This window comes from Mytilus californianus, unplaced genomic scaffold (genome assembly GCF_021869535.1).
Source record: "Mytilus californianus isolate M0D057914Y unplaced genomic scaffold, xbMytCali1.0.p SCAF_14, whole genome shotgun sequence".
NCBI lineage: Eukaryota > Metazoa > Mollusca > Bivalvia > Mytilida > Mytilidae > Mytilus > Mytilus californianus.
Genome location: NW_026262626.1, coordinates 24142375 through 24166798, shown reverse-complemented (window position 1 = coordinate 24166798; position 24424 = coordinate 24142375). Strand labels below are relative to the sequence as shown.

Sequence of the window (24424 nt, the reverse complement as noted above, 5' to 3'; positions counted from 1 at the left end):
AGATAGGAATAATAAGAAGTCTAGTTAGGTAAACATAATGTATGTTATAATAATGTAATAAAAAATTTACCTTTAAGCAATAATAAAATTTTGATATTTACGTTACAATTAGACCCAAAGGCAGATTAGTTGTAGTAATTGGTAAACTTGTATGTATTGTTTTTTGTTCATTTTGTTATCTTGATATAGCATAATATAAATGTTGAGATGCATTTTTAGCACGTTTTATTGATTTGATTGCTTAATTAATGGTGAAATTCCACGACAATTCTAGCATTACTACGCATCTTTTTAATGCAGCTACAGTAGAAAAACATTCATTTCTATGAATTTTAACCACTGAAACTAGCATCATATATCTATAAACCAACTTTAAAATCACAAAGACAACTTTTTTTTTATTGTATTCACTCTATAATTCAGTTATAGTTAGTAAAATATTTACGTTACCCAATCGTAACGTAAATACTTTCCCCATTCAATTAACTTGTGTAAATGATCAGTACAAAAAGTGTATTTGAAAATGACAAGAACTAAGCATGGAATACAATTAAACTTCTACTTCATCAGTTTATTTCAAAACGTAAGAAAAAATATATATCAAACATCGTCATAGTTACCTTGCTCTTCTATTTGCTTTTATCTCTCTACTGTAATGTATGGATATGTAACGCCATGAAATCTTGTAAACAACGTGTTAAACAATGACGTCATAGACGCTGTTTTTGAAAAGTGCTAAAATGATGATCAGTACCTGGGTCCGTTCCAAAGGTATATTTTGTATCGTAAATATCCGTAACGTAAATATTTTTGGCTAGATAGTAATTCGTTGTTAATACTAACTGTTTATGTAGAAGACAGTACAGATGTCAAAATTGTACATATACTTCCACCTCTCCAATAACTAAGAGCTGTTGACATTTGAGTTATGTGTTATTGTTGTGTCGTGCAACACGTAAATATCCCCTGTTTTTATAACCATGATCCTTGGTATGGAAAAAAATGCAAAATCAATGTGAACAGAACAATTTTGCTATATTTGATATTTGTCAGCTAAAACAATGTGTCTAAGGAATAAAACAAATAGGTTTTGTTTACTATAACTACATTTAATGCAGTGCTAACGTCGTTTAAGAAACACATTAATTCAAATAGTTTGGACTTGGTGACACTGGAAATTTAGAGTTCGTTTCAATCTGATTTTTAAAATGTGTTATGTGTATGCATTTTACAAGTATCAGTTGAAAAGTATGATAATTCTTCAAATAACTGCAGAATTTTTTGTGCACAAATAACTCAAATAACACGAGACTGAGATTTTAATAATTTGATACCTTGCCGTGGACAGTAACGTAAATACTGTTTTTGACGTTCATAAAGCTGGATTTTGTTTAAATTGTGAGAGTTACATGTGGAAAACAATTATTTCTATCTCCGCACCGGTATCCCCTATCCGACTATATATAGAAATGTACAAGTCTGTGGTTTAATATGTCTTTTACACTGCGGTACATAGAATTGTGACCCTAAATTGAGAATGAGTGAAATACTACACAGACGTTCTTACGAATGAAATTTTAAATTCATCTATATTCAAGTCCGTGCGCTCCACAGAGAGTCATATAGTAAATAAACATATCAAACCACATCACAGCTTAAGGCTTCTTCTGAATATTTGAAGGTCCCTACTATGTATTGGTTACCTAGCTAAACTACACACAAAAAAAACAGTAAAATATCGTTTCATCTCGGCCCCTAGTAAGTGTTCTACAACTAATCTTTCAGTGCTTTTAACAAGTTCCTTAGCTACTATCAAAGAACTTATCATAAACTATTGTAATAAAATATATGAAAATAGTGGAATTAACTTTTAGTGTAAACAATTCTTTGGATGTTTTAGATAAATAACGTGCTTTTGATGGTCCTGTTGATTGTGTTGACAGTTTTGACTTTTCTACTCTATACACTACACTTCCAAACAATCTTCTAAAACAAAAGTTTTCCTATATATATATTTAATTAAATGGTCGTTTGGTAAATCTGAATGCAAATATATTTGCTCCATTCATTCAGCCTTCTTCTATAACGAGAAAGTTAAATATGCTAGATATACTTACTGGAGGTGTGATGAGATGATTGAAGCTGTTAATTTTCTCCTTGATAATATTTATGTACGTTTCGGCAACAAAGTTTATCGACAGGTTGTAGGTATTCCAATGGGCACTAATTGCGCCCCTTTAATAGCAGACTTGTTTTTGTACTGTTACGAAGCACAGTTTATGACCAAACTCAATAAAGACCCGTCTAAATTGCATTTAATTGATAAATTCAACAACACTTACCGTTATCTTGATGAAAATTTTTCGTTAAATGATCAAGAATTTTCTAAACATACTGCCGAAATTTACCAAAAGGAACTTACTTTGAATAAATCTTTAAACGGTAATAACTGTCCTTTCCTAGATTTAGATATTTCGGTTTGACACGGAGAACTCTACACTAAAATTTACGACAAAAGGGACGATTTTTTCGTTCCCTATTGTTAATTTTCCCTTTTTGGAAGGTGATGTTCCTTTGGCACCATCTTACGGTGATTATATTTCACAGCTAGTTCGCTATGCCCGTGTTTGTTGTGACGTTTTTGATTTTGACGAACGTAATCTTTGTATTACTGGTAAATTATTAAGCCAGCGATTTCGTTACCACACATTACTTAAAACCTTCACTAAATTCTTCCATAGATATAAAGATTTGGTTTTGAAGTTTGATTGTACCTGTAGAACATTTATTTCAAACGGGATAGTACATCCTCATTTTAACGGAAATGTTGTTTACCGTGCCCGGAAATTTAGAAACGATCCTGGTAAACTTATCGATCCTTTAAATAAACTTATTCTTAAAGGTTACCGATTCAACACTTAAATTAGATCGTTGAATATTGTTTTATTGGTATTAATTTATATTGATTTTGTTAACAGTAAATTAAAAGCAAACTAAATATTATTGTTATATACATCTACACTTGCATGGATCAACAATCTTTCGATACCAGGTCCTGTATCTTGGCATTGCACAAGGTCATGTTTTTCTCTGACTGTTTATGACGTCTTTACACTAAATCCATTGGATGTTGGATGTGTACTGATTGATTATTTAGTCTTAGATGCATGATTATGCCCCGTCGTAGCGGTGGGGGCATTAAGTTTTACCCTTGTCCGTCTGTACGTACGTACGTACGTACGTCCGTCCGTACGTCCCAAAATTGGTTTCCGTTCTCTAACTTGAGTTTGCCTCAATCAAATGTTATGAAACTTATACACAATGCTCATTACCACAAAACACAGATCAAGTTTGAATTTTGGTGGCGTCACTTTAACCGTTCTAGAGTTATGCCCCTTTATTAATGGAAAAATTGCAAAATTTTTAGTTTCCGTTCTCTAACTTACGTTTGCCTCAACCAAATGTTATGAAACTTATACACAATGCTTATTACCACAAAACACAGATCAAGTGTGAATTTTGGTGGCGTCACTTTAACCGTTCTAGAGTTATGCCTCTTTATAAATGGAAAAATTGCCAAATGTTTAGTTTCCGTTCTCTAACTAAAATAACTACATGTTTTTTTTCCAGGATCTTCAGAGGGTTTTTATGCCCCCGCCATAGCGGAAGGGGCATTAAGTTTTACCCTTGTCACGTACGTTTGTACGTCCCAAAGTTGGTTTCCGTTCTCTAACTTTAGTTTGCCTCTTTAACTTTAACCGTTCTAGAGTTATGCCCCTTTACAAATGGAAAAATTGCTGAATTTTTCGTTTCCGTTCTTTAACTTTAGTTTGCCTCAACCAAATGTTATGAAACTTATACATAATGCTTTTTGCCACAAAATACAGATCAAGTTTGAATTTTTGTGGTGTCACTTTAACCGTTCTAGAGTGATGCCCCTTTACAAATGGAAAAAATGCTGAATTTTTCGTTTCCATTCTCTAACTTTAGTTTACCTCAACCAAATTTTATGAAACTTATACACAATGCTTATTACCACAAAACACAGATAAAGTTTGAATTTTGGTGGCATCACTTTAACTGTTCTAGAGTTATGCCTCTTTATAAATGGAAAAATTGCCAAATGTTTAGTTTCCGTTCTCTAACTTAAGTTTGCCTCTACCGAATGTTATGAAACTTATACACAATGCGTATTACCACAAAGCACAGATCAAGTTTGAATTTTGGTGGCGTCACTTTAACCGTCCTAGAGCAATGCCCCTTTATAAATGGAAAAATTGCAAAAATTTTATTTTCTTCTAAATATAAAGTAATTTTTAAAATTGGAGTTATCTTTCTTTGTCCATGATTATAGTTGAATCAACTACAATCAATGCTTTATACAATGCAATGTTTAATTTTGACTTCCACTGATAAAACACAGATCAAGTTGAATTTGGTAGTGTCACTTTAACCATTATTGAGTAATGCCCCTTTATAAATCGAAAGATTGCAAAATTTTTAGTTTCCATTCTGTAACTTAAGTTTGCCCCAACCAAACATTATGAAACCTATACACAATATCAGAAGTCCAGTAATGGACTTCTGACAATATTCATTACCACAAAACTAAGATCAAGTACAAATTTTTTGTTTCCGTTTTCTAACTTTAGTTTGCCTCAACCAAATGTTATGAAACTTATACACAATGCTTATTACTACATAATACAGATTAAGTACGAAATTTGGTGGCGACACTTTTACCATTCTTGAGTTATGTCCCTTTATAAACATAAAAATTGCTGAATTTTTTCGTTTCCGATCTCTAACTTTAGTTTGTCTCAACCAAATGTTATAAAACTTATACATAACCGTTCTAGAGTCATGCGTGTTTACAAATAGAAAAATTGCTGAATTTTTAGTTTCTGTTCTCTACTTTAGTTAGCCTCAACCAAGTGTTATGAGACTTACACACAATGCTTATTACCACAAAACTCAGATCAAGTTCAAATTTGGGTAGCGTCACTTTTACCGTTCTTCAGTTATGTCCCTTTATAACTATTAGATATGCAAGCGGGGGCATCATCTGTGTCCACATGAGGACACTATCCACATTTATTTTTTTTATTATTTGTTAGTGGCTTTGATCTAGCTGTCAGTAACTGCTAGTCCCCTCAGATCAGTACTAAGGGTCTTTTTGTTGTTGGGATATACAAGTACCCGGCATCGTTCACTCTGAGTTTTTGTTAGATGTATTTCTATTTGTATCCATCTGATGAGTTAAGCCTTTTTTCAACTGATTTTTATAGTTCGTTCTTATGTTGTACTGTTACACCACTGTCCCAGGTTAGGAGAGGGTTTGGATCCCGCTAATTTAAAATGTTTAACCCCGCCACATTCTGTATGTATGTGCCTGTCCCAAGTAAGGAGCCTGTGATTCGGCGGTTGTCGTTTGTTGATGTGCATATTTGTTTTCGTTCATTTTTTGTACATAAATTAGGCCGTTAGTTTTCTGGTTTGAATTGTTTTACATTTGTCATTTCGGGGCCTTTTATAGCTGACTATGCGGTATGTGCTTTGATCATTGTTGAAGGCCGTACGGTGACCTATTGTTGTTAATTTCTGTGTCATTTGGTCTCTTGTGGAGAGTTGTCTCATTGGCAATCATACCACATCTTCTTTTTTATACATGTTCACCGATTGGACTCAAATTGGTCTCTGCTCATTTATATATTTACACGACAGTGGCGGATCCAGAAAAAAAATCATAAAGGGGCCGGGATTGGTCCCACTGACTGCTAAAGAGGGATCAAGAGGGGGCCCGATCCAGTCATGCTTCAATGATTCCCAAAATAATCAACCAATGTTTCCCACAAAAGGGTTAATTTTCAAAATGTGAGGCGAAAGATAACAGGGGGACATTCAAACTCATAAGTCGAAAATAACTGACACGCCATGGCTAAAAAAGAAAAAGACCAATACACAAACAATAGTACACAAAGTACAACATAAAAAACTAAAGATTGAGCAACACGAACCCTACCAAAAACCAGGGGTGATCTCAGGTGCTCCGGAAGGGTAAGCAATTCCTGCTCCATATGTGGCACCCGTCGTGTTACCATACATGTGAACCTCCCGACGTTTTCAGGGGTCTCCTCCCGACCTCCCGTTGAAGAGAAAAAAATCCCGTGTATGAAATTTTTCATGAATGAAAAATTTCTGCCCAACATATCATCACAGACATCTGGTGTAACTGACATTACCTGAAGTTATATTTCACCTGTAAATCAATAACATGCATAATTATATGGCTTCACTTGTCAGCTTGGGTGTCAAACATACTGGTAATCAACGATTTTTTACCTCAGGCTAACTGCCGTTGTGTAATAAAAACTTTGTGTATTTATTGGGTTACTTCCATTGATTTATCCTGTTTTAAGTTACTTTCCTTCTTCTTCTTATGGTATCCAGTTATCCATCAGATTTTGATGATTACTAACTGTTGCGCATGCGTAGGATAATAATAAATAAGTATTTACAAAAGAATAGTGCCAAAAATAAACAAATACTAACATGACATGTGGTTAAAACTATATACATAACTACTAGGTTTACTGTTCTATATTGTAGAGAACAGTAGGTGTCAACTGTTCTCTAAATATATTTAGAGTGGGAGAAAGTACTACCTTTGGAGGTAGTACATTCCATTGTGTAATAGTAAACGGAAAAAATGAATATTTGTAGCAGTCTTTAATGTAAGTAGGTTTCTGTAAGTTTGTGGATGAATTTGCCGGGTTCTATTGTCTGTTGGTATGAGTAATTCTGATGGTACAGCGACAATATGGTGAACAATTTTATAGAACATTATAAGTCTAGTTTTAAGTCTGCGTTGTTGTAAGGTAGGCCAATTTAGAGTATTGAGCATGTCTGTAACGCTACTGGTGTTGTGATAACGATTACAGGCATACCTAGCAGCCCGACGTTGAACCATCTCAAGTTTATTCCTTTAAATAATGTAAATTTTTAAAAGAATATAAATAAAATATAAATTGAACAAATAATTATAAAATGATGGTAATTAAATGATTTTAAATGTCTTAGGACAAATAAAAATATAATAATTTGAAAATTATTTGAGGGTTCTATACTTCCTTTCAAGGCTTAAATTGAAATTTATATAACAACTACATATCTAAATCCTTTGCCTCTAGTTTAAATGTGTTTGTGAGTATGCAAATAAAAACTAATTGCAATTGCAGATAGTTAAACAAATGCTCAGAATGCAAAGATTGCTCTATAAAATAATGATAAAAAAGATATGGATTAAAAAATTTAATAAAGATAGAGAATCTTTATTAGTACAAGGGTACTATAAACATAATACATTCAGATGGAAAGTTGAAGAAAACACACTTTAAAAGACAATTTTTACAGCACAGGGTTACATTTACGACAAAATTTATGTCGATTAAAAACCTCCTGATCTGAGTCCTAATCTCCTGACCAAAATTTCCCAATCTCCTGATCTGAGTTTCACAGTCCATCACATGTATGTGTTACTCATGCTAGTACAAACCCGGTTATAAGTCTAATTCTGTACAATCTAATTAAAATTAAATCTCCGCACGCGTGGCTCCCACGCGCGACATATAAACAACGAGGAGCAAGTGCGGAGATTTAATTTTAATTAGATTGAATTCTGTAGGTTTCATTGGGGAAAATTTGAACTGCAAGTACTGCATGAGTCTCTCCTGGGAAATGATATATTAACCGTGCCAGGTCACTCAGATCTAGATTTTGTGTTTTTGTTAAGGTTTTATGTTTTAATTTTTGTGCATCTTGTGAGTTAAAGCTTGATTTTTTTTTATAGTTTGTACTTATTTTGTACTGTTTGTGACGTCATTGACCAGGTTATATGTAATAAAAATCGAGGGTTGACGCCAGGAAACACGTTTAACACTGCAACATTCTGTATTTGCCTATCCCAAGTCAGGAGCCTGTAATTCACACAAATGATTCAGTGCACGGTTGTTGTTTGTTGCTGTGAATCATATATTTATACTTGTCATTTCTATGCCTTTTATAGCTTACTATGCATGCTTATGGAAGAACTTCTAAAAGATACAAAATGGTGCTCTCCCTCAATGGTCACAGCCAGATTACAACAATATCAGTGCATTTTTGGACAAATTATAATTTGTATACAGTTACATAAAAATTATAATTAATTTTGTACAATTATTTTTTGTAATTAGTTATAATTTGTATAAAATGAGAACTTGTACACACATGACATATATTATACTCAAAGTGTGTTTTTTTTGTATAGTACAGTCTGACTTCCATAATTTATGGTAGATCAAGTTGTAGCAACTGACACTAAGCATTATCTAGTTCTTCGAAAGCTTGTCTCACTGAATAATTTTGTATTTGTTTGTCATTAGCCAAATTATTTGGATTGGATTAGGTAAATATATTACTGATTTGATATCATCATCTTTAAAAAAAAATTGGAAAATATAATATATCAAACCTGGGACTATAGTATAATAGTCCCAGATCAAACTTCTCCCGAAGGCTTTTATATAGGAGACACCAAAAAAGGAAATGCACTTCATCTTCTACTTTATCTCCGCAAGATTTGCATACGGAATCTTTTGTTTCTAAAGCTTTTGGTTTACTGTATCTCCCAGTTTCAATGGCTAGTGAATGTAGTACTTATTCTGATGTGTGTGCTGTTTTATTAGATTTATTATGCTAAAGTTAGCGATTCTTAATATCTTGCATTTATCAAAAAGGGTTATTTTCGTGCAACGTGTTTTGCCATTTTTATTTCACGTGCAGCCGTGAAAAAGGTTCGTTATTCACCGTGTTTTGTGAAATCGGTGAAAAGATCACTGACGTGCAAGAAATTTTTAATTGTTCGTTCAACGTGAAATGGCAATTTTCAATTTCGCGTTCTTCCGTGCAGATACCCCCCCCCCCCCCTTTTACGCCCCTCATAACATTTCATATATAACCAAGGATTAGTGTAAAGTATTAAACTACCATATACAAATCCTTGATATAACTGTAATGATGGATAAATGGTAAAATTTTCATAATCATATTCTGAACAAATTTAAGATAAGTTTAAACATGTTAAACTCTAAAACAAACTTGTTTCAAACATTTACTTGGACTCAATTTCTAACCCGAACTCTAACCTGGAATCCTGATGAAATATTTTCGATTTTGCAATTCAAATATAAGCTATATTCGAACCGGAAGTCCGCTTACGGTATTGAGAATATTGTGTCAGAATCCCAGACTAACCCGAACTCGAACTCAAATGGTTTTTTTTTTTCAGGGGAGATAACCACATTTCCCGCCAACCCTATAATTCACATCTGCTGCAGATGATAGTTTGACACCATGGCTTGCTCTTTGTTCTGGAATATGCATCTTATGAATGTAAATAGAAATCAACATTTGTTGAAGATCGAGTATGCCCGATCAAGTAGATCACAGTGTAAATCAATACTGGGTTGTTCTAAGATAGCTGAAGGTACTTTAATTTGAACATTTTCAAGTTTAGTTTTAAAATAGTACTGAGTTCGGCTGGTCACAGTCGTTCCGGCCTTAATCGATTCGGCCACACCATTTTATATTGTTCTTTGGGAGCGAAAATTTAACTTCAAAAAGGGGGGGGGGGGGGGGGAGGTGGGTCTTTACTTCACATTCTTATCCCAAATTTGATGAACAAAAATATTGTGGTCAAGTAGAGGACAAAAGAATTATTCTGAATCCATGATACCCCCATACCTTAAAGTGTTAAATAATTTGATCAGATAGCGTCGAAAAACTTAACATGATCAGAACCCCCCCCCCCCCCCTTTTTTAAGTTGAATGGTTGCTCCCTTATAAGTTTAGTCCCTGCAAATTGGAACTTCAACATGAAAATGTTATTGAAATCATTTTCAGACTGGCCCTCCTACAGGGGCTGTGCCCCGGCTTTACTTTAAGGGCCCATAGGATTTCTTTTGATTGGCATTTGGCTCATCAACTTGTAATACACCTTATCACTATTTGTCCGCCATTACTGGACATCACACAGGTTCCAGTAAAATTTTGATGTTACAATACAAAATATCTGACGCCACAATGGAAAAGTGATTGTTGTATGACGTCAAAAGTTCAAGCGGGACGTACAGATTCTCGGGTCAGCCGGCAATAGCGATAAGGTGTATTATCTCTGGAAAACCCCTGATCATTAGAACTGTGAATTCATATGCACAGAGACTATGCATACTTTTATGAACACTATATACCATGTATACTCAGTGGCGGATCCAGAAATTTTCATTAGGGGGGCCCGCTGACTGACCTAAAGGGGGGCCTGCTCCAGTCATGCTTCAGTGATTCCCTATATAATCAACCAAATTTTTCCCACAAAAGGGGGGCCCAGGCCCCCCCTCCTCTGGATCCGCCTATGATACTGTAAGTTCAGAAATTTTTGCCATGTTCATGATGTTTAAATTAAATTAATTAGGTTGACAACAATAAAAACTTGCATTCATGATTTAAGTAGTGATTCTCATTATTTTTTGCGGGGTAACAATTTTCATGGATTTTGCGGGTAAACATGGTAAAGGAATTCCTAATATTACCTACATTTTGTATACATGTACACATTTTTTTTACCATACAGTACATTACAATATGTGTTTTTTCCAATAATTAAGGTCCCTCAGGTACAATAACAAAGATGCAATCATTATCAGATAAATACAAACAAGACAGTACAATAAAATTGAGAAAGGAAATGGGGAATGTGTCAAAGAGACAACAACCTGACCAAAGAGCAGAAAACAGCCCAAGGCCACCAATGGGTCTTCAACTCAACAAGAAAATCACACGCCTAGAGGCGGTCTTCAACTGGCCTCTAAACAAAAATATGTACTCTTTGACATCTTCCCCATTTCCATTTTCCATTTCTCAATTTTATAGTTCAGTGAAAATTGATGTCACACTAAACCCTAAACAAATAATTGCACTAGATTTTAAAAAAAATACAAGACTAAAATAAAGAGGACAGAGGCTCTTGAGTTGGGACAGGCGGAAAAATGCGTTGGGGTTAATCATGTTTATAGTGACATCTCAACCCTCCCAAGAATACAATGTATAATACCAGGCAGTGTGGTAATGACAAAAACAATGAAAGAAGATTTTTGATATTGAGTTCTATGCAATGATGTCTATAAACTAACATGCAGACTTTTGAAAAAAACGCATACAGTAACCAAATTAATATCTATGAAAAATAGTTTTTCCTCATTTTGCCAAAATAATTGAATCCACAGTAATGGGCAAAGGTGGGACTTCAAGTATTGGAATCTCAACAGGACAACTCTTTGTTTTATCATCTAACTGATACACAACCAGTATTTATATATATTATAATGCAGTAATTTAAACAAATTTTTTTTCACAGGTGACTTAAGAATTGGTGTAGTTCATGATACCTGGCCTTGGACAGAATGGTACCATTTTGACTGTTTTTGGGGAGATGCATTTGAAGAATTTTTCAATGACAATAGAGATAATGTGGAAGATGTTGATATTGAGGATTTAATGGAGGGCTACAGGTCTCTTAGCGAGGACGATCAGGAAAACGCAGACGATTCTCTTGAAACGTGGATAAATATTTGTAAAGGAGGGGATGACGATGAAGATGATGTCAGTTTCGTTACGACAGAAGTTGAAAATCAGACTGAAACATCAGGAAATGATGAGAATGGGAATAACAAAAACAACAAAAATTTGCCAAAAGACCAAAATGGGAATAAAACATTAGGAAATGACATGAATGGGAATGTCGAAAACAAAGAAAATTTGCCAAAGGACCAAAATGGAAATAAAACTTCTGGGAAGGATGAAAAGAAAGTGTTGGTCACCAAAAGAATTACTGAACCTGTAAATAAAGGGTTGAAAAGAGAGATTGATCCTGTGCCAAAAGTACCTGAAAAGAAAATTAGGATCCTGAATTCTTTTGTTGGATTCCTTTAGACATAGATATAGATAAACTTGTAAGATTTGACCTGAATTAAAAATGTTAAAATGTTTTTCAGCTAGTACTTTTTGGTGTGTATTATTGACAATATTGTTCTTGTATTAATTCATTGATTTGACCTGACTGGACATGGTTTTCAACAGCTACATAAATGATTATCTTGTGTTTATTATGTCAAAATACTTATACATTAGCTGCAATGAAATATTTGATCACCAGTAAAATCATGAAAATACATTTATATATCCAGATTTATTGACCTAAACATTCTTGACTTACAACAAAATGACTGATTTTTTGTGTATAATTTGCAAAGAACTTGATATTGCAATTATCAAGGACTCTAAAGGTTAAACCATGTTAACCATGTACTTTTCATAACTCAGTTATTCCATGATTTGTTTATCAATAAATATCAACGATTTTTTATAGTAAGATCTTGCTATACAAATCCTTGCTAATACATGTATGAACTAAAAAGCTGTGCATATAAAATTAAATAAATTTGGTATATATATGTTTTGTATTTATGTAATGAGAATAATTTTTCTATTGAAAAATATGATAAATCTAAGGTGAATTTTTTAAACAAAAAAGTGCATTAAAAAATTTCCTCTGCAGAAGAGAAAAGGGGAGATAATTTCTTACATTTCATCTAGGAGTAATCAATATTTTTAACTGTTCTTTAATTTTGTCGATCCTGCGACTTTTGTCGCAGAAAGCTCGACTTAGGGATAGTGATCCTTCGGAGGCTACTACGGCGGCATTAGCTAACTTCTTAAAAGCTTTATATTTTAGAAGGTGAAAGACCTGGATGCTTCATACTTTGTATTTAGATGCCTCATGTTACTAAGTTTCCGTCTGTCACATGTCCATTGTCCTTGACCTCATTTTCATGGTTCAGTGACTACTTGAAATAATAGTTAAGATTTTTTGTAATGTTAATTTCTCTTATTATGAGTAATAGGATAACTATATTTGGTATGTGCGTACCTTGCAAGGTCCTCATGCCTGTCATACAGTTTTCACATGACCTCTACCTCATTTCATGGATCAGTGAACAAGGTTAAGTTTTTGTGGTCAAGTCCATATCTCAGTTACTATAAGCAATAGGTCTTGTATATTCGGTGTATGGAAGGACTGTAAGGTGTACAGTCTTCACGCTGAGTGGCAGCCCAGGCAGCCCAGGCAGCCCAGGCTTGTAAAATTGCTCTTGGGCCTGTAAAAATCATATCTACAAGCCGACAGAATCTAACTAAAAATTTTCAAAAATTGAGCTCCGGGCCTGCAGATTTAGCAGTTCATCGTGAAGACTGGGTGTACATGTCCAACTGGCAGGTGTCATCTGACCTTGACCTCATTTTCATGGTTCAGTGGTTATAGATAAGTTTTTGTGTTTTGGTCCGTTTTTCTTATACTGTATGCAATAGGTCTACTACATTTGGTGTATGGAATGATTGTAAGGGGTACATATCTAGCTGGCAGGTGTCATCTGACCTTGACCTCATTTTCATGGTTCAGTGGTCATGCAGAGTTAAGTTTTTGAGTTTTTGACTTTTTTTCTAATACTATAAGCAATAGGTCAACTATATATGGTGTATGGACATATTTTATGATGTACATGTCAGTCTCTCAGGTTTTATTTTACCTTGACCTCATTTTCAGGGTTCATTGCTCAGTGTTAAGTTTTTGTGTTTTGGTCTGTTTTTCTTAAACTATAAGTAATAGGTCAACTTTATTTGTTCGTTTGTTGTATGGAAGAATTATGATGTACATGTCTGTCCGGCATGGTTCATATGACCTGGACCTCATTTTCATGGTTCATTGGTCAATGTTTAGTTTTATTGTTAAGTCTGTTTCTTAGATAAACTATAAGCAATAGGTCAACCATATTTAGTGTATTGAATGATTGTAAGGTGTACATGTATTTCTTGTTTGGTTTATATGACCTTGACCTCATTTTCTCGGATCATGTTAAGTTTATGTGATAGTTGTAGTAAAGCTTTATATTTAGGACTATCAACATAATATCAATGATTAGTAAAGAAGGCGAGACATTTCAGCATGTGCACTCTTGTTTACCATACAATGTATGTAAATAAAATATTGGTAATTAATTTTCTTAACAGAATATACAAGGATGTAACATGATTTATTACACTGTTATAAACCAATTTAATTCTTGACTATCAAAATTCAGGCAGGCTGCCAATTTTGTGTATAGTTGTGGTTCTGATGTCCAACTTAAAGTTTGTGGTGGTTTTAGTCTTTTTTCTTTTCTTATTTTGCTGTCCAATATGTCAACATGATATAAGTTGCCTGAAAAATATTCAGAGAATCAATACTTTCACATTTCAAAAGAGCAGTACATTCATTTTGTAAATTTTTCATAAAACATGGACAAGAGTAATCCGATATATATATAAGTGTGATTTTGATTGTAAATCATTGGAATGAATGTTGTTTTATACTACTTCCAGAGAGCACATGGCTGTGATAAGTTAATATTTTCAGGTAAAGGTCATCTATCTGTTGTAAGGAAATAAATTACATGCCAGGAATGTAATCTGAAAGACTAAAATTGAATTAAAAAGCCTATATATTTATGCAATGAAATAAGTTAACAGTTATAGTATCAATTTTAGTTTCCTAGTTGTAATTTTTTAGTTGTTAAAGTTTCAATGTAAAAATTATTAGAAATGATATGATATATTTGTTTGTTTTTAGCTCACCTGACCTGAAAGGTCAAGTGAGCTTTTCTCATCACTTTGCGTCCTGTCCGTAAACTTTTACAAAAATCTTCTCCTCTGAAACTACTGGGCCAAATGCACCCAAACTTAAACACAATCATCATTCAAGTATCTAGTTTAAAAATGTGTCCGATGACCCCGCCAACCAACCAAGATGGCCGCCATGGCTAAAAATAGAACATAGGGGTAAAATGTAGATTTTGGCTTATATCTCTGAAACCAAAGCATTTAGAGTAAATCTGACATAGGGTAAAACTGATTATCAGGTCAAGATCTATCTGCCTCGAAATTTTCAGACAAATCTGACAACCTGTTGTTGGGTTGCTGCCCCTGAATTGTTAATTTTAAGGAAATTTTGCAGTTTTTGGTTATTATCTTGAATATTATTATAGATAGAGATAAACTGTAAACAGCAATAATGTTCTGCAAAGTAAGATCTACAAATAAGTTGTCATGACCAAAATTGTCAGTCGACCCCTTTAGGAGTTATTGCCCTTAATAGTCAATTTTTAACAATTTTTTGTAAATTTTTGTAATCTCTTACAAAAATCTTCTTCTCTGAAACTACTGAGACAAATTTAACCATACTTGGCCATAATCATTATTAGGGTATCTAGTTTAAAAAATTTGTCCGATGACCCCGCCTTCCAACCATCATGGCCGACTTGGTTAAAAATAGAACATAGGGGTAAAATGCAGTTTTTGGTTTATATCTCTGAAACTAAAGCTTTTAGAGCAAATCTGACAGGTGGCAAAAATGTTCATCAGAATTAGATTTATCTGCCCTGAAATTTTCAGACGAATCCGACAACCTGTTGTTGGGTTGCTGCCCCTGAGTTAGTAATTTTACAAAAATTTTGCAGTTTTTTGTTATTATCTTAGATATCATTATAATATCTAATATCTAATACTATTAATTATGATTTTAACCTTATTTTACATGATTTCCAAAGCATCAGTAAATACAGGTGAGCGACACAGGCTCTTGAGAGCCTCTAGTTTAATAACCCTGCTTTTAAAATAAGTGGGGGTATACTGTTTTACCTCCGTCTGTCTGTCCATCCGTCCATCTGTCCCATGAATATTTTTTGTTGCATCTTTCTAAGGAACTATATTACAAGGATTACTGAAATTTGGTTTCAGGGTTTATATGAGTCAGCTATACCTTGTGATGTGTTTTCAATTTAACTTTGGTCCCATTTACACCAAATTCAAGTTCCTTAATCCTCATTTAATTATGATAAAAATAAGATGTGGTATGAATCCAATTGTGACTACTTATCCACCAAAGTTCAAATGAAATAGATGAAAACATTTATAGGAAATCATACAGCCTTCAACAATGAAAAAAGGTCATACCCTTTTAGTCTGCTGTGATAAGCACGGACATGACATATATGAAACAAGTCAATTGAGAAAAATTCAGCCTAATTTATAACAAATAAAATATGACAAACATGAACCAAGGACAACCACTGTATAACAGGCTCCTGACTTACGACAGGCACATACAGAAAGTAGCAGGGTAAAATTAGTTTGCTAGCCCTAACCCTCCTGCTAACCTGAAACAGTGGTTTAACAGTACAACATAAGAACAAAATATTATAAATATCATTTGAAAAGGGCTTAACTCGTCAAAATGATATAAAGCAGAAAACCACAGAATTACAGGCTCCTGACATGGGATATGTTGAAAAGAATGTGGTAGAGTTAAACATTTTTGTCTGCCTCCAACTGTTCCACTAACCAGGGACAGTTTTTCCAGCAAAGCATTAGAACAAACTTCAAATGTCATTTGGGAAGGGCCTGGCTCACGAGTTGGACACTAAAGTATAAAAACTAATTAGTTTGTGAAGTTTCACAAAAGACCAATTGAGCTATTGTCATCACTTGACGTCCATCGTCATCTATCGTAGAATCTTCTCTGAAACAGCTTGGTCAAATATTTCCAAAATGTCCTGAATACTGAAGAATTCTATTTTTCCCAAAATAATAAAATCCTATTTCATTTATCAGCAAACCAAGGATTTGTATAGTAAGATATTACTATAAAAATACTTGAGCAAACATAACCATAGTTGCCAAAACTAAATAGACCATAGGGGGAATGGGTTTGAGGGCCGCAGTTGTTGGCTTATACCAAAAACTAAAACAGTTAAAGCAAGATTGACAATGGTAAACATGATCATCAGGTCAATGTCTATCTATTTTTTGGAGTTATTGCCACTGAAATGTCTTCTTTGCAGAATTGTTTGGTCACTATCTTTACAAATATTATAGATAGAATAAAACTTTACATAGATTATTTTAGACCAAAACATTACGATCAGTCAAGATGGCCAATTTGTCAATTGTCCTTTCTAGGAGTAATTACCCTTGAAAGACTTTTTTGTTGTTGCAAAAACTATGATAGAGAGAAACTAATTACATGTAGCACAATAAGATCTATAAGTCATCATTACCGAAATTGTCAATTGATCATTTGTAGGACTTGTCCGTTTCTTTTTCATTTCCCTAGAAACTGGCGATAGGGAAGAACTAGACATCAAAAATGTTCAGCACAATCAATAAGAACTACAAATAAGAGGAAATCCTCAAATGACCCCTTATAGGAGTTATTGTCCTTCAAAGACAATTTTTATCTTCTTTTTTTGCATTTTTGTTAGAAACTATAAGAAATAAATTTTAAAGGAAACTGAAGAGGAATAAATAAGATCAACAAATAAGTTAACAATTGTGAATTCATGATTTATACGAAGTATGTCCTGGAAAGACTATTTTTGGGAGTTTGCTATAGCAATACTTTCCTTAGGCGTCGGCCTCAAACTTCCGGTGACAGACTATCGCAAATGTTCTGCTCCGAGATAATGTAGTACTAGTGTTTGAATACGGATTCTAGGACGATGCTATTGAAATTTTTAGTCCTTTTGAAAAGATTACAGCTGGAATAAAAATGGAATGAGTGTTCACCGACAATTCAGGTGAATTTAACTTTATTTTGAAAATGAGTATCACAAACACTACTTCGCGGATTTGCCATGCGCTGAAGAGAAAATCAAAAGAAATCTACGCGAGACATCGTTTCATTCATGAATATTTCATGAATGAACATTTTCCCGCATAATTTTTTACTATGTACGATATTTACGAATGTTTATTATTAAATATAAAGTAAAAGCCCGATAGTATCGAAAGACTCCCGTATTCATGACTGACATTACTGAATGCAACTTGTTTATATTTTGACAAAGCGGCGGTCCTCTATGAATCTAGTGCATATAAACTTTTTATTCCTGTCGTCATACTGCTATTGTTATGTCCCCGCCATATTAAGTTTTACCCTTTTCTTCTGTAAGTATGTACGTCCCCGGCTTACTTGTACATACGTCCGTACATCCAAATATTGGTTTCTGGTCTCTAACTTTTAGTTTTCCTAAACCAAATTGTATGAAACTTATACGAAATGCTTATTTCCACAAAACACAGGTCAAGTTGAATTTTGTTGGCGTCTATTTTACAATTCTAGAGTTATGGTCCTTAACAAATTGGTTTCTGTTCTCTAACTTTAGTTTTCCTAAACCAAATTGTATGAAACTTATAGGCAGTACTTAATTCCACAATACACAGGTCAAGTTGAAGGCTTTGGTGGCGTCGATTTTACAATTCTATGAGTTGTGCTCCTTAACAAATGGAAAAGTTGCTTGGATATTTTTGTTTACGATCTCTAACTTTAGTTTGTCTCAACCAAATGTTATGAAACTTATACACATTGCTCATTATCACAAAATACTGATTAAATTTGAGTTATGGTTGTGTCAGTTTTACTGTTCTAGAGTTATGCCCCTTTATAAATTCAAAAATTGTGTGATTGTTGTCGAGCCAACGACTTTTGTCGAAAAAGCGAGACATAGCGATCCTACATTTTGTCTGCGGCGTCCACAAATATTCACTCTGGTTAATATTTTTGAAATTTTAATAACTTTCTTAAACTATCCTGGATTTCTCCCAAACTTGGACAGAAGCTTGTTTATGATCATATGATACATAGTACCCAGAACTAAATTTTGTAAAAAAAAATCCATTTTATCAGTATTTTACTTATAAATGGCCATGGACTTAGTTTTTCTGCCAGGAAACATAACCATGATAACATTCACTCTGTGACTAAAATTTTTAAAATTTTAATAACTTTCTTCAACTATCCTGGATTTGTACCAAACTTGGACAGAAGCTTGTTTATGATCAAAAGCTAGTATCTAGAAGGAAATTTAGTTTAAATTTTTGTTCTTCTTTTTCCGTATTTTACTTATTAATGGAATTAGATTCATAAACTATCCCGGATTTTACCAAACTTGGACAGATGCTTCTTACAATTAAAAGATAGTATAGAGAGGAATATTGTTTTTAATTTTTTTCCTCATTTTTGTTGATTAACAGCAAAAGTAGGCGATATACCGGGTTCCGCAGACCACTTACGATTTTTTCCGTGCTCTAACTTCAGTTTGCCTCAACCAAATGTTACGAAACTTATACACAATACTTTTAACCACAAAACCAAGATCAAGTTTGAATTTTGGTGCCGTCATTTTACAGTTATGGTTAGGGTTATGCCCAGTTACAAATGGAAAAAAATTCTATAAAATCACAGTTCCTAGATAAGGCATGGGGATATAAAGAAATTAACAGAGCTTATTGTATATTTGATTATTTCAGAACAACAGTTTTAGATTGAAATAGAAAATATCAAAATTTTATATGACAAACATATGAAAAAAAGTGATTTTTGATAATTGCTAAAAAGAAAATGGTTTAGTTAAAAACATCAAAGCTGTGATTAAATACATATTTGAAATAATACACATCTATAACCTATTTGAAATAATAACATCTACAGTTGCAAACTTCCCAGAGGTGCTATCCAGCACTTTGATTTACCAATGTGAGCGTTTTTGCAGAAACTGTGATAGGTAAAAACTAAACATTTTTAAAAAATTTCAGCATGATAATATCTTTAAGGCAGTTAATATTTTGCCGGCTCTGATTAAATCATATTTCACTGGAATTAAAATGTAAGAATAATAATTAAATATCAAAATTAAAATTTATAATTAAAAACTTTTGTTACTGTTACTCATATAAACACTTAAACTTTTAACTATCAAATTGAATATAGTCTAAAAATTGATATACAACTCTCCTTTAGAAAAAACCCATCATGTACCTGTATATGACTTAGGACAATTCTACTGAAATTTGAAAAATAGTACACACCAAATGAACTGAATATGGGTGAGTACTTTTCAAACAGGCTAATTAGTTGGTGAGTATATATAAAGTGTGATAATGGATGAAAGCACACATAAAAAAATTAAAGCACAATTCAATTCCTACAAAGAGTTTGCATTGGTTATAGAAAATTATGAAAAGGAACATTTTGTTCAGCTGTGGAAAAGGGATGCAAGTACCATCAAAACCATGAAATGTCAATCACCAAACAGAAAGATCAATGAAGAATTAGTATATGGGCAATTGAAATTATGCTGTGTGCATAAAGGAAAAGATCACAAGAGCTCATCCTCAGGTAAGTGTATGATTTTAAGGTAATAAGGTGACAACCATATAAGGTAAATGTATGTAGGATAAAAGATGTGAAACAGAGTATAGATGATACTATGGATTGATTGATTGTTGATTACTTAATGTCCAGTGGCAAATATTTCATGCATGTTCAGGATGATGATACTATGGATACTGTTAGAATAAAAGCAGGAGGGCAAATTAAACATATAAGACAAAATGACAGACAATGAAAACAAGCATGACACACATATTTAAAGATCAGGCAACATGATTATAACAATGTATGAAAACTGTAACTGTAATGTTAAACGCTATATCGATAATCTTTATTGACGCAAAACATAACTCTCGGAAGAGGTAAAAAACTGAAATAAACAAAAATGACAATTTTACTACAAGAACAAGAAAATTGCATGACTAGTTAACAATCAAAATAATGCTGTTAATGACACACTGTAAGAATAGCACAATAAACAGTTCATAGTTTTGTATGTTCGTAAAATGTTCTTTCTGTGTTCCTGAATATGCATATAATATATTTATAAACATAAAAATACTGATTTGTCGAGTATGTGTAATTCACATATTATGGCTTAAAAGGTGCACCATAAATTAATGCTCATCTGATTAAGTCTTTCTCATACACCAATGTCACATACATACTTCAAAATAACTTTGAAAAATAATTAAATCTAAAGCTTAAGGTGGTGCAAATTGCGTTCCATACTTATAAAAATTTGAACGTAGCTCTGAGCTATTTATACTTTCAAATAAAATAACACGCCATAATCTTTATAACTGTTCATTTTATGACAGATTGTACCTTTTCAATGTAAAAACTCTGAATCATAATGTATAATATCTTTGATACATGTATTCCAACATCGCACGTAAAAATACACTGAGTCTGCTTGTTTACATTTGTAATTTCTCATTTCTACAGATTTATACCACTTAAAAATAGAACTAAACATTTCAATATACAACAATATAACACTACACAGTCAGTTAAAATAAACTTACTCTGTGGGGGATCTAAATCTGCCTAAAAATTTGTCCGTGAAAAATTAGCCACATGCTTCTGACTTTTTTGTACTGATAAACTTTACCACGAGGAGTTAATCAAGGGAAGTAATTTTACTTTCACTTTCAAAATACTGTTCAAAGTACTGCTTAAAGAGAGATAACTCTAACGTAAAAAATGGTTTCATTACATTCCCCGTCTGATTTTTAACAAGAAAAATCACTTATCCAATTAATAAAAATAGTGATATTAATACTGACTCAAAAATACTGAATATGATAATGATAATCTCAAGTAAATTGTTACAAAAAAAAAAAAAAAAAACATTTATATATTGTTTCTTCACTAAGTCACTAAAATTTAACAATTCTATGTACCCGCTATGTACAAAGTCTCTACAATAATTCACATTGTCAGTTGGTAAACAATAGTTAAGGCGACAACAAATACACTAGTTCTTTGATTGGACGGGTGTATGTACAAGAGTTATTGTTCTTTGTGATACGGACGGACACTTTTCGGATTCTTCCATCTTCGCTTGGAAATGTTTCTAAAATCACACCAACAGACCACTGATTTCGTACTAAGTCATTGTCCTTTAGGAGCACAATATCGCCTTGTTTCAAATTATTTCTTTCCTCACACCATTTTGTTCTGGATTGTTGATTTTGTAAATACTGTTGTTTCCATTTTGTCCAAAAGTCATTCGCAAGTATTTGAACAAGTTTCCACTGTGATCGATACATTTCCCGCATATCAATATGACCAAAGCACTCATAATTTGTGTTCGTTTTCTGAGTAATAAGAGATGATGGCGATAAAACGGTTGGAGCTTCTGGGTCTGTTGAAACCGCAACAATAGGTCTGGCATTGACGATTGCACAGACTTCTGACATAAATGTACATAAAACTTCATGTGTGAGTCTATTTACATTGCGAAGCATTGGGTCCAGTATTCTTCTGGTGACTCCTATCATGCGCTCCCAACTTCCTGCCATATGTGATGAATGTGGTGCATTAAACTTCCAACTAGTTCCATTATCCAATAAGAATTTTTGCACTAATTTGTCTTCTACGTTTATGATGTTCATGTTTAACTCTTTTGTAGCTCCAATAAAATTTGTTCCTCTGTCTGACCTGAACTCTTTAACTTGTCCTCTAAGCGCTATAAACCTCCTAAGTGCATTTATAAATGATGATGACGTAAGCTCTTCAACTACCTCAATGTGAATTCCACGTGATGCAAGACATGAAAACATGATGGCCCAACGTTTGGAGTTTGCCTGTCCTCCTCTAGTACGTCGAGTGGAGATTGACCAGGGGCCAAAGGTGTCCACCCCTACATAAGTGAACGGTGGACATGGGGTGACACGGTCCACAGGTAGATCTGACATTATCTGGTGTTCAGTTTTACCTCTCAATTTCTTGCAAACAACACAGTTATGAAGTATCAAATAAATTAGGCGCTTGCCTCCAGTGATCCAATATCCAGCACTGCGCACAGTTCCCTCTGTTATATGACGTCCCTGGTGGTGTATTTTCTTATGATAATGCCTTACTAATAGTGTTGAGATGTGATGTTTCCCGGATACAATAATAGGATTTTGTTCACTGAATGAAAGATTTCCACGATTTAGTCTACCACCAACTCTCAGTAAACCATCATCATCTAACATAGGTGTAAGAGATAGTATGCTGCTATCTTTTGGTAGGGACTGTTTGTTTTTCAGACATATCACTTCCTTCAGATATAGTTCTTTCTGAACTTCTTTAAGAATAAACTTCTCTGTATACTTATATAACTCAACAGGTGAACGGTCAATAACTGAATGTTTTTCACGATGGTATTTTATATAAATTTGTCGTAGTTTCGATATTGCACAAACTAATCTTTTCCAGGATGAAAATCTACTGAAGCGTTCAGTTCCAAGTTGCTGACTAACCATGGTTTTACATGCCTTAACAACTGGTCTTACTTCCTTATCTTGTTCCGGTTGAATAAGCACATATTCTGACTGTTCTACTTGTAAGTCAGATTCATGGCATGATACTGACGGTGGTCCTTTTAACCAAAGGCTATTTTCCAAATTGCTGGCCGTTGCAGGCCTTGTTGCTTGGTCAGCAGGATTATTATGAGTTCGTACATAACTCCATTGACTTGCTTCTGATGATTTCCTGATTTTATCTACTCGGTTACTGACATAAGTGTAAAAGCGACGAGTTTCATTGTTTATATAGCCAAGAACTACCATGCTGTCTGTGTAAAATCTTGTTTTATCAACAGTTATATCTAAATGTTCTAAAAGGAAGTTTGCAACTTCTACAGCTAGGACGGCAGCACATAACTCCAACCTTGGGATAGTATGACCATGAGATGGCGCAATTTTGGACTTTCCCATAACAAATCCGTGCTCACTGTTCCCTTGTGAATCATATATTTTGAGATAAGCAACCGTGCCAATGGCTTCCTTGGAGGCATCTGAATACATGTGCAATTCCTTCGTAACAGCATCTTTGAGTGGAAACGTTGGAAACCTCCTAGATATTTCTAAACTTTCAAGATCTTTCAACGATACCTTCCATTTTTCCCATTCTGAAAGTAGATCTTCTGACATTAATTCGTCCCAGCCAATGTTTTTGGTTAATGCATTGTGAAGAAGAATTTTTCCACCTAAAAGTACAGGTGCCACGAATCCTAAGGGATCAAATATGCTGTTAATGGTAGAAAGCATTCCCCTCTTTGTAAAAGGTTTCTGTTCGTTGCTAACTTGAAATGTAAAAGTGTCCCTTTCGGTATTCCAACTAAGGCCTAGACTTCTCTGTAAATTTTGTCCCTCTGAATCAAATTCTATTTTGGAAGTATTGTTAGATCCAATGTCATCTTTTGGAAATTGAGCAAGAACACTTTTGCTATTAGAATTTATCTTGTGTAATCGAAGATTTCCATTGAGTTTCAAAGTTTCCTGTGCGTCTTTAATCAATTTCACTGCGGAGTCCTCGTCCGGCATTGATAAAAGCCCATCGTCCACATAAAAATTA

The 24424-nt window shown here is 33.7% G+C and overlaps 1 protein-coding gene across 1 annotated transcript; it reads left to right on the top strand.

The window, feature by feature from the left end:
• The first annotated feature begins 9417 nt into the window (after nt 1-9417).
• Nucleotides 9418-12439, top strand: LOC127724931 (uncharacterized). Its single transcript, XM_052231933.1, has 2 exons — nt 9418-9526; nt 11453-12439. The coding sequence occupies exons 1-2, from the start codon at nt 9418-9420 to the stop codon at nt 12025-12027; spliced, it is 684 nt and encodes a 227-aa protein (XP_052087893.1). The 3' UTR covers nt 12028-12439.
• The last annotated feature ends 11985 nt before the right edge of the window (nt 12440-24424 follow it).